At 46.4% G+C, this 15548-nt stretch overlaps 1 protein-coding gene across 3 annotated transcripts in view; it reads right to left on the bottom strand.

Annotated features, from left to right (window-relative positions):
- Positions 1–15548, bottom strand: part of LOC119378926 (dnaJ homolog subfamily C member 7) — a 106199-nt gene that overhangs the window by 39358 nt on the left and 51293 nt on the right. For all 3 annotated transcript variants that reach the window (XM_037648013.2, XM_037648010.2, XM_037648012.2), the window contains exons 2-3: positions 3484–3572; positions 5–318 (exon numbers count right to left, since the gene is read on the bottom strand). In XM_037648013.2, coding sequence (XP_037503941.1) covers positions 5–318; positions 3484–3572 — 403 coding nt within the window. The remainder of the gene's footprint in view (positions 1–4; positions 319–3483; positions 3573–15548) is intronic.

Genomic DNA, 15548 nt, shown 5'->3' with positions numbered 1-15548 from the left:
GTACCTTTTCATAGTTCTGTGCTTCATAGGCCTTATCACCTTCATCCAGGAAGTGCTGCAGGATCTCTGCACTTTTTAGCTCACGCGGGAGTGCTGGGTTCTGAGGATCCAGATCACGCAGCAAATGAAGGCTTCTTAATGCAGCAGCTGGGTCCCCTAATGCAACATAGCACTTGGCCTCCCGCAGCAGGCTCTTGGCATTGTGTGGATCTCTCTGTAAAGCCTGGTGGCAGTCATCTAGGGCGGCCCTATGGTTCCCCAGCATCATGTAACAAGCTGCCCGATTAGAGTAGTAGGCCACGTTGCTGCCATCCAATTCTGCAAATTAATATGAGCTGTTGTCAACAACAGGCACAAAGAATAAGCTTCAGCTTTAGATTGTATATTGTGTCCAATCTTTCTCATTTACTTAACAGACTTTTTGAGCTCATAGGCCTGCCATATGTACCATGTTGCAATTTATAAAAATAATCTTCACACTTCTAACACTGTCTTGGCAACATTAACATTTCCACAATCATCCCCTTTCTCATATCGCGATTCTGCACTGAACAAAGGATCTAGTAAATTTCTTACTCTCTTTTGGTTTAATACAGGTTAATGATTCTGCACGCTGAGATGCTAAGTTATTTTTGATTTTTCGCTTGTGGCTTTTACCATGCTGTTTTCGACATAAAGTGCAAAAAAGAAAACAGGTAGGAGTGCAAAACTAGGGTTTGTTGGCTTGCACTTCTGTCTTCATCCTGTTCTAACTAACTAACATGGTGGCACCTATTGATGCGACAGCTATCGTCAAGAGCCAAACTTGCCTGATTTCTGAGCGACACCCTTAGTAAATAAATGCTGATGTAGGTTACTGCTTTCTGTCATCTCAAAAGCACACAAGGATAGAAAAATAAATTGCACTGTTTTTAAGATTGGTTATCAATTTGCGAGCACTTAGGCTTAAGGTGGCTGGCACGCTCGAAATTTGGATTATTGGCGCTGATGACAGCTAACACACACAGAGCTGCTGGTGAGTCCAGTGAATTTACTACCAGTAAGATTTTTTGTTAAGAACTTAAGAAAATATGTGTGCCGGAGGGCAATTCCTGTATCAAATTTTTATTTTCATTCTTAGTAGTTTGTCTTTCTAGCCATCGTAACAATGCAAGTTCAAGACACAAACAGGGAACAAAAACATTATTATAAAACTTGTACTTCCTGCGTGACCCATAGCCAGTGCAAGCAAAGCTAATGGGGCCAAGAAGAATCTGCTGCCGCCATGCTTAAACTGTCCACTGTTAGCCAATATTGGTTGCATTTGCAAAGTAGCTAAATATTTTAGATCATAATGCAACACTTACACCTCTGAGCCGTTTCGAAACTGCTCTAAATGAAGAATTTTACTCTTGCTACATTTTAGGTTTTTCCAAAAACCAATTATGTTTCTTATTTCAACTGTCACATTCTCGGCACCCTATCTCGACACACTGCCGACTTGTTTTGTAAAGATGGGCATAATCACGCATAAACTGTTCTGTCAGCTTGGACGACCCATGAACTGTTGCTTTTATCACAAGGTAATAAGAATTTGTCCCTCTGTGTGCTCATATAATCAGAGATTCTGTTTGCATGTGTGTATACAGCAGGGGTCTCAAACACGCGGCCTGTGGACCTCTCGCTAGCAGCCCGGTCTGTACATAACTGTCTTTGTCCCATATTTTTTTAATTATCTTAAGAAGTATGTTTATGATCAAGCTACACAGGCATGAATGTCCTAAAGCACTTTTTTCGTGAGGAACCGCTTGTGGTCAGCATGTATTGATAGATAACAGTGAAACTTAACTCCATATTTGAGAATTGGCACCCAACCCAGATTTTAGTCATTTTGGAGATCAGTAGCGATATGTTGTTGGAATGCTGGTGCCAAATTCACTTCAGAAATGACCCATATATGAGATATGGGAAAGGTCTTTCAAATGGCAATGTCAGCTGACATTTTGTACAAACTAAACCCCCCCCACTTCCCCACTCCTACCCAGCCCTTGCAGAACTACATTTTGTCAGCATTGTAAATGCATGCGCAAATCCAATGAATTCGGTTTTGTACAGACACAGAAATGAAGAAATGCATCTAATAGATTTGGCTTTTCATAAGAACCACAGTGGAAGCGCATGCATGAGCCAGCCTTTGATCTACTTGCATAGAGAAGAAATTATACATATAAGCAATTATCCCTCGCGTACACCCGCATGTGTGCCCGATTGACAGGTGGTGCTACCATACTAGAGCATACTCAGATAAGTTTTTGTGTCCACTTTTTTTCCACCAGTGTGTAGCCTTTCAGTTCACTGTTGGTATTCGCATTGTCTCGTTCCCTTTTCCTGTGTCGGTGTTTGCCTGCCCACCCTTTCTCATGATGAATCCTCACTAACTCGCTCAACTTTCTATCATGCCAAAAATTAAAGGGGCCCTGCAACACTTTTCCAAGTAACCATCGAATGGCTTCATTAAAGGAGTTTATTGCCTCACAAATCTACCGCTGCAGTTACAGAGATTTGTCGCATGCTGTAATTGCTTCCTCTCTTCTCTCATCCCGACAAGCATGCTGGAAGCTAAGCAAGGAGGGACGGCACGGGGGAAAGAAGTTAAGTCACACGAGCACGTCATGACCTTGAGCACTTTTTCTTTTTCTTTTTCGAACTATCGGCTTACTTTCAGTGAGATCGTGAGCACACACGCAGACACGTGGCTGCCTCCCGGGGCGGTCACAGTAACTATGCAGCTCACAATGCTCAAATCAGCCAATGGCGCGAAATTTGGGAATATGGCGTGCTCATTTGGGTATATGGCATCGTTTGTAGAAAGAAGGAATGATTTCTAGCTGACTGAGAATCAACTGTAAATTCAGGGCCGCATGGTGCGCTACAATGTTTGGTTCGCGTGTTCTCAGGAGCCTCCACTACCGATCAGCAGCGTTTTCTGACCATGCTGAGAAAGTGTTGCAGGGCCCCTTTAACCTCAAATATTCTTTCCTCGGCATCGTCCTTCGCAAAAGAAAAGTCTGCATGAATCCATGCAGGGATCAGTCAAGGCGGCTATGTTGGTTGTTTTGGTCACACGGTGTTTATAAAGCACACCCACTGGTTAAAAGTGGATCATGCTCACTTTGATTCCAACATAGGTCCATGATTTAAGTAATCTTAAACTGATCTATCACGAGGGTGTCTGAATGGACAATCGACTAATCTTGAATAGAAGTGATTTTAGAATGACAGACGCCTAGATGTTTTTCACGTTACCGTCATATTCAGTCCTGTTTGGCTTTTTGGATCTAGCTCACTTTGAAAAGATCTCTTCATATCCTGACACATATGTTCTACACCTCAACAAAATTCTCTTACAGCAAGTAACATGCAGCAAAAACATTCTGCTTGGTGAAAGGTATCCAATGCTGCCTAAACTGATATAGTGAAATTCATTAACATATAAGAACAAACCGATTGCTTCTGTGTAGCGCTTGACTGCTTCATCGTACTTCTGAAGACCATACAGCTCGTTGCCTTCTTCTTTTTTCACTTCAGCCAATCTGCAACACAGAAAAAACAAGTGAATGAATGCCAAGTTAGTATTCTTGCTTGAGAACAGACTGGTGCATCTAGCAAGGCAGTTTGAAATGTTCATTTTTCTTGGCTGCATAAGCTCACTCGCCTAATACTGCAAGAATTGCGTCCACCAAATATCACTGAATGACAATAACAGCTAAAAGAAATTCTATTTTATTTTTAAAGTCTGCAAGTCCGAGCCCATTCCACACCTGCCTGAACTTCCGCAGCTGCGAAAACAGTCTTTCATGCAAAACCAAGTACTCGTGTGCACCACCAAGGCAAAATAAAGCGAGGTGTGCAAAGTACTAAATAAGCTTGTTTAGCGTGTGAACTGCCAACAGATAGTTGGGGCTGCAGCAACGTTGGCTCTTAATGACCTCCTCGATAAAACTTCCCCGATAAAGTGACATGCGTCACTGAAATTTTACATAAAAAAATGCAGAGTCTATACACAAACCTAATTGCAACATATGTCAACTGCATTGCACATATCAATAGCCAATATATGGAAAAAAAGTTGGTTAACAATTTCAAACAATTCAGAAGTGACTACAGAATGAATGGATTATGTCCACAGTGCAGCAAGCAAAAATCATTTACAAATCTTTGCAGCTATAACACTGGTGTATTCTACACACATACCATTCTACACTGTGCACATAAATTGTTCAACGGAGATGCATACAAATTATGCCAGCAGATTGCTAAAGGTGCTCGTCTTTTTCCCTGTCCCTTTCTGCGTGCTGAAGTTTCATTATGCAACTGTACCAACACACCCAACTGCATACCCTAACTAAAGCCCCTCCATGCGTTGTCCGCCGGCTAGGTTAAGTAGCGCCAACTCGTCCGCCCCCTCTCCCTTTATACCGGTTCCCCGCCTAGCGGAAGCCGAAGTGCCGCCATGATGTTTCTGCTGCTTTTCCGGTTGATGCACCTGCTGCATGCCCGCCAATGCCCTCGCGACGCAGAAACACCGAGCGAAAACTCGCTCGGCGGCAGGCAGTTTACGACGAACCTCAAAACAACAACACTTGCGAAACGAAGAAGCAAATATGTGCTTTCTCGCGTGTGCACATGCGTGCGAAGAAACAAGATGGAAGGAAAAAGCGGAAGGAAGTGGCTCAAGAACTTTTTTCCGGAAGCTCCGGAACCAGAAGTGGGCGTCGTCATCGAACAATAGATGGCGGTACTTAAAAAAGCGGCAGTAGACGCGATGGAGGGGATTTAACCCTAACAGGACAGTTGCATTATAGCAAAAGCAGACCAGGAAAGACAAATTCCGTAAAACAGGCTGGGCTGGCTAACACACCTTTCATGCGTGCAATTACGGCCCACTCCTCAACAATTCTACTCAGCATGCACACATTAGAGCAGACAAAAAAAATGTATTACTAAGTGTTCCTTCCACAAAACTGAAATGAATTCTTTATTAACATTACACAGACAGTAGCATCTGGACTAGACAGGTATACTGTCCAGGATCCATTATACATAGCTTGCATTGACCAGCGGGTTGAGACGCTGCGTGCGTCGAGCAAGAAACGGCGAGGCTCGCCATCAGATTAGTGCTGGTGCCCCCAAGCATCTTTCATGCCCAAATCCTCGTGCTCCTTTGTCCCCCTTTATGCGTTCCTTTTTCCCTCTTTAACAAAAAAGCAGGTAGAGCACAAAAGAATGCTGGGTGTCCCCCTCTGGACTGACACTCTCTTATGAGATAAAAAAGGTCACAGTGGCCGCCATGTTGGGGCCCCAATGCAGAGAACCTGTCTGTGATGTCACGTGCAAGCTACGTATAGCTTACAGTGGACTCTGACACACGGACGAAGAAGAGACACTCGAAGACAAGCGCTGACTTAGAACTGAATCAGTTGTAAGTCGGTGCTTGTTTTCGTGCGTCTCTTCTTCGTTCGTGTGTCAGAGTGCGCTGTAAGCTATAATGTATCTTCACTAACTAACCCGGTCAAAAACCTTGCTACAGTTCATACTGTCCAGGTTTTTCCTAGTGCCCTAGGCCAAACTGACCTTTCCCCATTGCATGAATGAGAAGACGCTTAGCATGAGAAGACGCTTCGCATGTGAAAGTAATCACCAGGGATATCACCAGAGATTTAAACAAACAAGGCAGTGCATGAAATACACTGGAGCTACGTCAGGAAAAACCGGTGGCTATCGGCAATATTAAAGGGCCCCAAAACAGCCTCTGAAAATGCAAAAAACGAGCGTATTATCCTCTCTTGCCATTTCTAGTTTTTTTGACACACTTTGTGACGCCAGAATGGTGTTTCATGTGATGTCATTAGGGTACACACTCGATTGGTCCATATATGAGAAATATCAGTTGTGAATTGTCTCCTACCCTGCTTTGCCATGCAGTCGCCCACCCCTTCTTACTTGTCTCGCACAACTATCATGCGCGATCAGCTGATTTCACTCCATTTTGGAGTGACTGCACAAGCCAAGGTAACAGCGTGTAGCCGGCAACCGAAAAATCCCGACAGGCTCAATGCTTAGCGCTGATATTGTACACATGCTTTATGAAGAAATAAGTGGCGAGGAGATATTGCCTGTAAGAAGGGTAGAAGACAAGAACAAAACCACTCCTTTGTCTTTGTACTCAGAGTGGTTTAGGGGCCCTTTAACAGTAAGAAATTTTCCAGTTTCTTGGATTTAAATTTTCTCAGTGGGTTAATCTGACACAAGTGAGCCTGTGGAGTGACAGGGTCACATCCACCTGTTAAGCGCATAAAAATCCTGGTGACATGACATAGAGGAGTATGCAAGGGAAATCGAAACAAGAGCAAATTTCGAACAGCACAGACTGGCAAGCGATACAAAATGGTTTTTCACAATCGCTTCTTCAGCGACTATGCTGTTGCAGGTTTTGCCTGCTTCAAGAACTTGTCTACAAAAATATGTTTGCAGCATGTACTGTATGGTGACCTTCCACCAGCAGAAGGCTTTGAACAGAAGGTTTGGAGACATTTTTCCAGCAGCATTTTTCATAAAGTAAGCTAGAAAATATCCAGGAATCTTGAGGGGAGAGAACTCATGCAGACCCTTTCATAGTGGGAATCTATGTAACCAATGTTTTCATAAACTGGCAAGACAAACCGGCATATCATGACATGGAACCATACAGCAGATTACGACGGTGAATGCCTCCGGTAATGGTCATCAGCTAGAGTAGTGTGCCTAGCAGAGCAAACAAAAGTTTAAACACAGGCATAATTGCTTTTGGTGATCCTATCCCTGTGTGAGACCTCCTAACTTGCACTGGGTGTGTGAAAGAAGAATGTCTAAAGGGTTCCTACCACTGTGCAAAATTAGCTACTCAGCACAAAAACTAAGTGCACATGACATTACCATGAATAAGGAAGCTCACAGAAGTGATAGTGATCTTAATAGTGACAGACCATAAATGGCAAAAATGGCCGATGAAGACAACCGCTGCTATAGATGGCTTGCATTGATGTCACCGAAACCGCCGTGTTGGAGCACCAGCATGTGAGGATGCAACGTTTGCGATGCCACATCAATGTTATCAAAACATAACACTCAGGTTCTTTCATTATTCACACACAGAGGCGTTCCTGCCATGTTGTTTTCACATTGTAGCAACTTGTTTGTTATCAAAGTTGCCATCTGGAATGCCAGCACGTTGAGAAGCTGTGTCCATGATGTCACGTGCAGCCATCTATAATGGCACATAAAATCACAGGGAAGTAGACAAATATAGGTTGGCTTTAAAAATGCAAATAAAAATCGCTCACCAGTTTATGGTGCTTACTCTCAATTGAACTAAAGACACCAAATGCAGTCTAAGGGACATATGCAATCCTGTGTTTCCCACATAAGCTTTGTACAGTAGAAATTTTAGAATTTGTCTCATTTTCCCACTGTCATAGACCCATCCAGGCTAAATCCACCAAGCTAAGTAATTTATGTTCAACCTGGCAGTGCTAAATTCTTTTCCAGCAGTATCTTAAGAAATAATAACTCTAAGGAAGCTTTCTTTTTTTACGTAAGAAAAATCACCTTTGTGTTCCTGGTTTGTGGACTGCAAATTATTTTTTTTTTAACTTTCAAACAAATGCATAGTTTTGCGTTTCTCATATCAGTAATAAAAGATTCTTACTGAACCCTTTGTCGCCGATTCAGCAAAGGTAAGCAGAGCCCTTAGGGAAAATTCGGAAAACGTAGTAAACTTATATGGACGACTTTTTTCCTCTTGGGCAAAATGTTTCCTACAACAAGGGCAGCTTACATGGCCACTAGATCTTTCGTTTAAACTGACCTTTCCACGCGCGACCTCCTGATCTGCGCGAGAGCGTCTTCGGAGAGGACGACTGCGCGCGGACAATCGTACTCTGGCTGTGCGGGGTCCGATGAGGCACCCACAAAAACCATGCAGAATTGTTGCAACGTGGCCAACGGTCCCCACGGTCGACACCACGCGCCCATCCATAGCACCAGTCCGCTGTTCATGCAGGGCTGCCAAGGTTCGTGTGCAGAGGGCATGTACACGGGAAGTGCGCTACAGAATGCGAAGTACTGGCGGTAGTCGCCACAATAAGACATGTACACGAAACTGCAGAACGGCCAAATAAGCACTTCGGCGTGGTGGGGGTAGATGGCGTAGGGACTGATGTCTCTCACGAACTCAGGAGGCACATGGAGAAGCACGAGAAGATGTCTCTGCCAACCGAACTTCGAGGCTTGGTATTCGCGCAAGCTGGCCGATACGAAATGCGGGAACGGCACCGGCGCCAGACCAGAGCTGCAGAAGTCGGACACACCACGGTACAACTCGAGGGGAACGCCATGGAAGGGCGGAAGGCGACGGAAGGCCTCAAGCAGCAGGCACCAGAGGCTCTTGAAGCCAAACGCACGCCAGCTTTGTCCGGTCGGCCGAGCGCTACGGCAGGCAGCGTTGAACCTCAAGGAGATATTCGGCTTCTTCAGCGTGTAGCAGATGAGTGCCAAGTAGTTCTCCTTGGGCATGAAGTTCCACAAAGGTGACAGCGGATCTTGCGATTTCTCGTAAAACTTCTCTGCCTCAGTCCATGCCTCGAGAAACGCGGCGTCCGCGTGTAGTTCCTCGGCCAGAATTCCCCGAAGCACTTCATGTCGAAGCTGATCGGCTTTCATTAAATAGAAACGAAGTCCGCAATTCGCAGCGCAGCATTCACTAAGCAAGATCATAGCGCACAAATAAGAAAAAATAATAATAATAAAGGTCAGAGATCGAGACAAACCGGCACGGTCACAAACCAACGATGACCGTTTCGATTTTGCCGGCGTTCGCTGTGCACGAGGAGCGTTTGGTAAGAGCAGGGAACATCTACCACTTGGTGCCGTTGTCAGATGGGAAGGAGACGCGGCGCCCGGAGGCGCTTTGTAAGAGTCGCGAGCAAGGAGAGAGCAAAGTGACGACGATCACGTGAAAAGAATGGGAGAGAGAAAAGACACGGAGAAAGAGAGAGAGGCGGCTCCAGCAGCTGTAATTTGTCAAGGGGTTTTGCGTTCAATGCGGCAGGCGCAGATTTCACGGATTAGTGTCGCTGTGCACCCAGCGGCTTTCATGGGGAGTTTTGTTGTTGTTAAGTGATTCTTCCCAGGTGGGGGAACGGCTCAGCCCCTGTGGGATATCTTGACTTAGCGCTCGGTGGTGCATCTTCTTTCCGCTCTGTTCTACCCTTCTCTTCCCTCCACTACACTATGAACTACCGTGTACGGTGCAAAATACGAGCAGGCGACGTCAAAAAACCCCGTAGACACCTGAGCGGCTGAAAGTGCATGTCGCCGTTACGCTCGGCTGTCAAGCGTCCACTTCTCGCCGGCGTAAACTGCGGCACGTGTTCAAGGCCGCACTACATAAGTCTGCTACGACGACCTGAAAGCCTACCTAAGATGGGCTAATCCGCGAAAACAATTGTTTATAATAAGACTGCCTTCAATGGTCCTGAGCCAACATCCGGCGCTAAATAATTTGACGTTTTCGTCAACAAGCAGCAGCAAAATACTTCAGCCCGAATATTTTATTAGTGAAAAAACGAACATACGTTCCAAGAAATGACGGCGGGATATCTGTTGAAGTTTAATAATCATTTATGGGGTTTTACGCGCCAAAACCACGATATCATTACGAGCCACACCTCAGTCGCGGACTACGGAATAATTTTGACCACCTGGGGTTCATTAACGTGCACCTAAATCTATGTGCACGAGGTGATCTTACGTATCGCCCCCATCCAGATGCGGCCGCCGTGGCCGAGAACACCCACCCTTGAGCTCAGCAAAGCGACACACCTTTATGTCTACCTGCTAAGCCACCACTTGATCGGCAAGCTCACGCGACCGCGTGTCTTCGCTTTTTGCAGCTTTTCCAGCTGACCATGCCTCTTCTCATGGTAAAAGTAGTGCTTTTCGTATTGCAGAAGAGCAATTTAAGAGCATAATAATCACTTCATCTGCCATGCAAAAAATCTGTTTCTTCGCAGATCACTTCAACTGGCACCCTTGTCAACAAAACTCCTAGCTTACAAAACATTTGTCAGGCTGACAAAATAAACAATTGCCGCCCGTGGCGCCTGTTGCTCGTTTTCAGCAAAATAAAGTTATTTGCGTTGGTTCATGCAAATTTTCGACTTGATTTTCAAGTTTGCCGCACGAAATTACTTAACATGACACCATATCCTCGTTTTTTTTTTTTTTTTTTTTAAAGTGCTTCAGTGTCCCTTTAAAGCATACGATTAGAAATAAATTTTTATTCACAAAAAACCTAGGCGATGATTACGAGGGAATGGGCACCATTAGCAAATTTATGGTACCTGCTCACTCGAAATCACCACATAGCTTTTAAAAACGTTTTCTATAATATCGGCTTATGACGACGCTGTGCCGATGGCCGTTTTTACTACTACAAGCTAGGCGCGTTAACCTCTACCAGGCTTAAACAACGTTATCCACGCACCTCTACGACAATGTCTGACGGCAGCTACGACGAATCGTTTCCGTGTACCCCCTGCGGGATTGTAGCTAGCGTGCCTCTCTTATGCTTACTTCTTCGCGGACAACGCCGCAAACAGTATTTCCACTCTAAATCGTCCAGACAATGCTGTCGCGTAAATAGCAATGGCAACTTTTTTTTTTTTCCAACGGTTCACTCACTCCCACGTTGTGGAACAGCTGTATTGTGTAGCAGTGTTTCTTATCTTGTTTCCCACGAGACGCCTTTTCTCAGCTGGGGAATCACAGACGGCGCCCCAACCGACTGCGCCTAAGGGGATGCGGGTTGAACTATGCGGGGAAAACTTAACGGCTCTATCGATAGTGTTTTGCACATTTTTACTTTGATTTAGGCGGGAGGCCGTCACCGAGTTCAAAGCTGGTGCAGCCTAAAGTCCCTAGATTTTTCCCTGTTCTTTCTTAAGTACCGACAACCATTGAAGCGCCGTCGACGAATCTCATTGGCTAACGCTCGTTTTCGGTAGCCATGTTCTTCCTAACGCTTTTCCAGCACCCGGTGAAACGCGACCCCCCATTCACTAATGGCAGGGGTTTGACGGGAGGAGAAAGGCACGTCGCGTTAGCATATTGTCCGCTGAAAGATGCGTGGCTAATGTACTTAGACGCGCATGGCTTTGTAAATCGTCCAAGTTAGGAAGAAAATGGCGTCGAACGCCAGCTGCGCGTTAGAGAGGGCCGGGAAAGGAGGCAGTTGTCGCTACTTAAGTAAAAGGGAAAAATCTAGGGACTTTAGTGCAGACCGCCCACGACTGGTTTGTTCAGCGAGATGCTCTCTGACGTGGGGCGTGGTTAGGGACGCTTCCGGAGGGCATGAAGAGGGTCGGGCCGGAGACACCGAGAGAGCAGATGGCAGCAAGGGCTGCTAAGATATGTCTTCGAGCTATGTAATGTGGCAATGTTTAAAATGTTTAATTCGGGTAACCTAAGTCAAATAAAACAAATGTCCATGGATCTCCGTGCTCGTTTCATCTGTCCGGCACCGACCAAGTAGGAACAATAATTCTATAACAGCTCTTATTTGCTGCCTCCGCATTGCCGGCATTGGGCGCCAGGGATACCAAGAAAATGAGACGTTCGTAAACCATAGCCACGCTCCCAAGTGTCTCTTTCCTGCACCTTTTCCACTAAAGGCCCGAACACACATACGCGTTGCAGCGCGTGAACGCGCGACTTTTTGACGCGGCGTCGCGCCCTCTCCCTGTGGAGAAGGAGGGCGCGCAGCTTCGCGTAGCCGCGCGCCCTCTCTCCCCATAGGGAGAGGGCGCGACGCCGCGTCAAAAAGTCACGCGTTGAGGCGCTGCAACGCGTACGTGTGTTCGGGCCTGAAAGCGGGGGACAGACGGTCCGATTTTCCATGCGATCCGACGGCCGACGCCGCGGTGGGGGAGAGGGAATGGTGGCTGTACGATGCTATGAAAGGTCACCATTCCGGTTTCCCCTCCGCCGTGTCGGACGTCGAATCGCATGAAAAATCGTACCGTCTGTCTCGCCCTTAAGGCTCAAATAGAGCTCAGAGTGGGTTGTAAATATGCGTGTCACGCATATTTACAACCACCTGCCCGGTTTTGGACCGGCCGGGCCGGTTTTTTAAACAAGGGGCCGGTCGCCGGTCCGCACCTAAGACCAGCCGTCATTAGCCGGTTTTTTGCTCATCGTATCCCGAGTATTTTTTTTTTTTTACTCTTCTTCGTGTTGACAGGAATTCCACCTCCGCGGTCGGGGACTGACCGCGCAGGTGGAAAGAAAAGACGGGGGAAACGTGACACCTGCGTCGCCGCAACGACACCGCGTGTCGATCCCCTATAGGGTCTGGCCACTCAAGCATGCAGTGTCTCACACTGCAACTCTTTGGTTAATTTTGACTAATAAAAATGTTTTCTACCACCGCCACCACATCGCCGGTGCCAGAGAAGCAATAGCCCGTATACTGAGAAAGGCAGGGGTCGACGTCGCCCACAAGCCATCCACCACCATCGGCAGCTTCATCCCTCGGCCAAAAGATCGCGCACCTGGGGAAAAAGCTCGGAGCGTCGTGTACTGGATCGCGTGAGCCGACTGACCCGCTTCCTACATTGGGGAATCCAAGAACTTCCACGAAAGAATGCGGCAGCGCAAGAAAACACTGCGAGCGGTTTGACCACCATATCCGTCCCGACTAAAGTCCCTAGACGCGGCGATTCTGGCAAAAAAAAAGGAACCCTCGCCGGCGGCTCCTCCTCGAATCCTGGCACATTCAGCAGACAACAGGAAACACCAACGGCTCTACGGGGTCATTGCCCTCCCTCTCCTGCCAGGCCTTGCGAAGCGTCACGGCAAGCCTTGCACGCATCCTCTATCAATCCTCCTTCCTCCTCCCCAAGACGCTGCGCTGTGCTCCCGATAGGACTGCAGAAATAAGCGTCCTTTCCTACACAGAACCACAAACAGCAACAACTATATTTAAGCGCCGCACATGCGGCACATCTCGGGCCTTCTCACCCTTGACGAAGAAGGCCGGCGCAGACTTGTCGAAGGTGGACCTGTTCCACCGGCTAAATGGTGATGGTGGGGAAGACCGGGAATAAGTAGAAATTCCTGCACCTGGCTGGTCCTCACGTGGGATGAACGTTGTATGAGGGGCAGGACCTCTGGCACAACATGGTCAACCACTTTCTATCATGTACCCATAAAAGCTCGAAGCAAGAACCCTTCAAGCCCACCGATCGTTGGAACACAGCGAAAATCAGTATCAGTAGTTACGTGCTTCCTTTGCTTGCGTCATGAGCATGGATTCTCCACCTTTGAAAAAGCGAAATATACGTCAATGCACGTTCCGGAAAGTGTGGAGATCGCAACCCGAGTACGAGAGCTGGCTCCTGCCCGTGGACGACGATGCCACAGCCGCAAGGTGCACCATATGTGCAAGCACGTCGGTTAAATTTGATGGCGTCAGCGCTGTGAAGCATCATGCATCAACGCAGAAACATAAACAGAAGAGCCTCGCCTCGAAACAGTCGGCTAAAGTCAAAAAGTTCTTTGTTCCAGCCATTTCTAGCGCAGGAACAGCTTGGACAACGAATAGCAGAAAAACATTTTTGTTCCATCAACACGTGTCCCTGCCTTTCCTTTTTGTCGTTTCTCCCTTTCCTTTCGCTCTGTACGCCGTACAGCTTAATTCGAGGCGTGATTATACCGCAGATTTTGAAAATAAAGCACCTGTACCTTCGCTGGAGTGTGGAGGGTTGAACAAGCACTAAACAAGCTTGAGCGCACGAGCCAGTGTTTGCGTGTGTGAAGTATTCTTGCAGGAAAGCCACTCGCAGATTTTTGGAATCGCATTGACATTTCGTAAGAATTTTACTGCACATGTGTGAGCAAATGAAGTTTGCAAACGAGCAGCCTTCGACCAGACTACCGGAAGAATTTTTTTTTCTATGCTACACCCCCCTGTTTTTCCTCTCTTCCGCTCTCTCTTTTTCTGAGTGTACAAAATTAACTGAACTCGCTCACAGGTGTGACCCCCATTCAGGCAGTTCTTTTTGAAAAGTCTCTACGGCTCCGAGGCACTCTCCCTGCATTGTGGAGGGGTGAATGCACGTAGAGGGAGAAATTCATTCTATGCACGAAAGTTTTCAATGGGAAAACATTGCTACACGAGGGGGACATCGGCTACGTGGTACATACTTCCAAGCGCGCAAACACGTGAGACGAAGAGTCGGCGATGGAAATAGTGTAATAAATCTTGGCGGTCATGTGCATCTGAGACATGTTCGCACGCAGTAAAGCTTCTTTGCGCAAACTCGAAGGGGCTCATCGTGTCTGTTCTCATGCCTGAAACACTAAAGCTTCAATGCGCTAAGTGCCATCAGAAACCTTTGTATATTCACCAAAGATCTTCAACCGTGCTAGGTTGACACCTTCGGGATTCCCGGGTTCTTCTAACCATAGAGCTTCTTACAAGAATACTATGAAACTCTATGCTTCTAACTCACCACCAGTAATCTCGGAGTCATTGTTTTTACTACTTCATGAAAGCTATAGTACTCTACGGTAGATTACTAATATCAGCGCTAAATTTGCGGTGCAAAAACTAAGCGCAAATACTAAAATTTAAAATCTACTGATTTCTACTGATATTGAATGAAAAAATCTGCTACCACATTTTTATGTGTCGTGGCAACACTGGGTCCCGATTTTGCTGCTTCTACTCGCTAGGCTGTGTTTATAGGGCTACTGTCGGATCTCGGAAACTCACATTGATATTGTTCCTTGTTGCGTTCACCCCTACAATTCCTACGAAGGTGCACGCACATCACAAATAAACGTCCCCCTCAAAGTAGGTTCAGCGGTGTACAAAGACGAAACGAAAGGACGAAAATCTCGTTAATTCGGATTTCACGGGGCCAGAAAAAATGCCCGAATTAACCGCAATGTCGAATTATCGAAAGTATCAAGAAAAAATAAATAAACGAATGTCTATTATATCAGTACACTTTCATTTTCTTGATGAATACGTAAATCTTGTACTTATTTAGCGTACGGGCAGTGCAACAGCAGCAATTTTCGCAATTCCGCGACTTCGTTCACAACGCAAGACTGTACCCCCCAACACCACCCCGCACACGTGACGATGTTTTCGCCGGTAAAATGGCTGCTAACTGATCATTCGTCCATCGCGATGTCGCAAGTGAGTTCTATGCCAGCATGCAGACCGCGGATGAAAGCTCTTCATCCTGAACGGCTTCCGCCATGTTTGAGTTTTGCTACTGTTATAAAAAAGCTCGATGCCAATAATTCGACGATGCTGAAGTTTCTAAATTGATACAAGTTTATTTTACATATTCAGAACTGCGTCAGGAAGCTAAAAGATCCCTCGTCTTCCGTTCGAACGTCTCCCTGGTCCGAGTCCGAAGAGCCTGGCCATAATGTCGTTCACAGACACATGGAGC

This window comes from Rhipicephalus sanguineus, chromosome 1 (assembly GCF_013339695.2).
Source record: "Rhipicephalus sanguineus isolate Rsan-2018 chromosome 1, BIME_Rsan_1.4, whole genome shotgun sequence".
Taxonomy (NCBI): Eukaryota; Metazoa; Arthropoda; class Arachnida; order Ixodida; family Ixodidae; genus Rhipicephalus; species Rhipicephalus sanguineus.
Note: the sequence above shows the minus strand (reverse complement) of the source record. Positions and strands in the feature narration are given on the sequence as shown.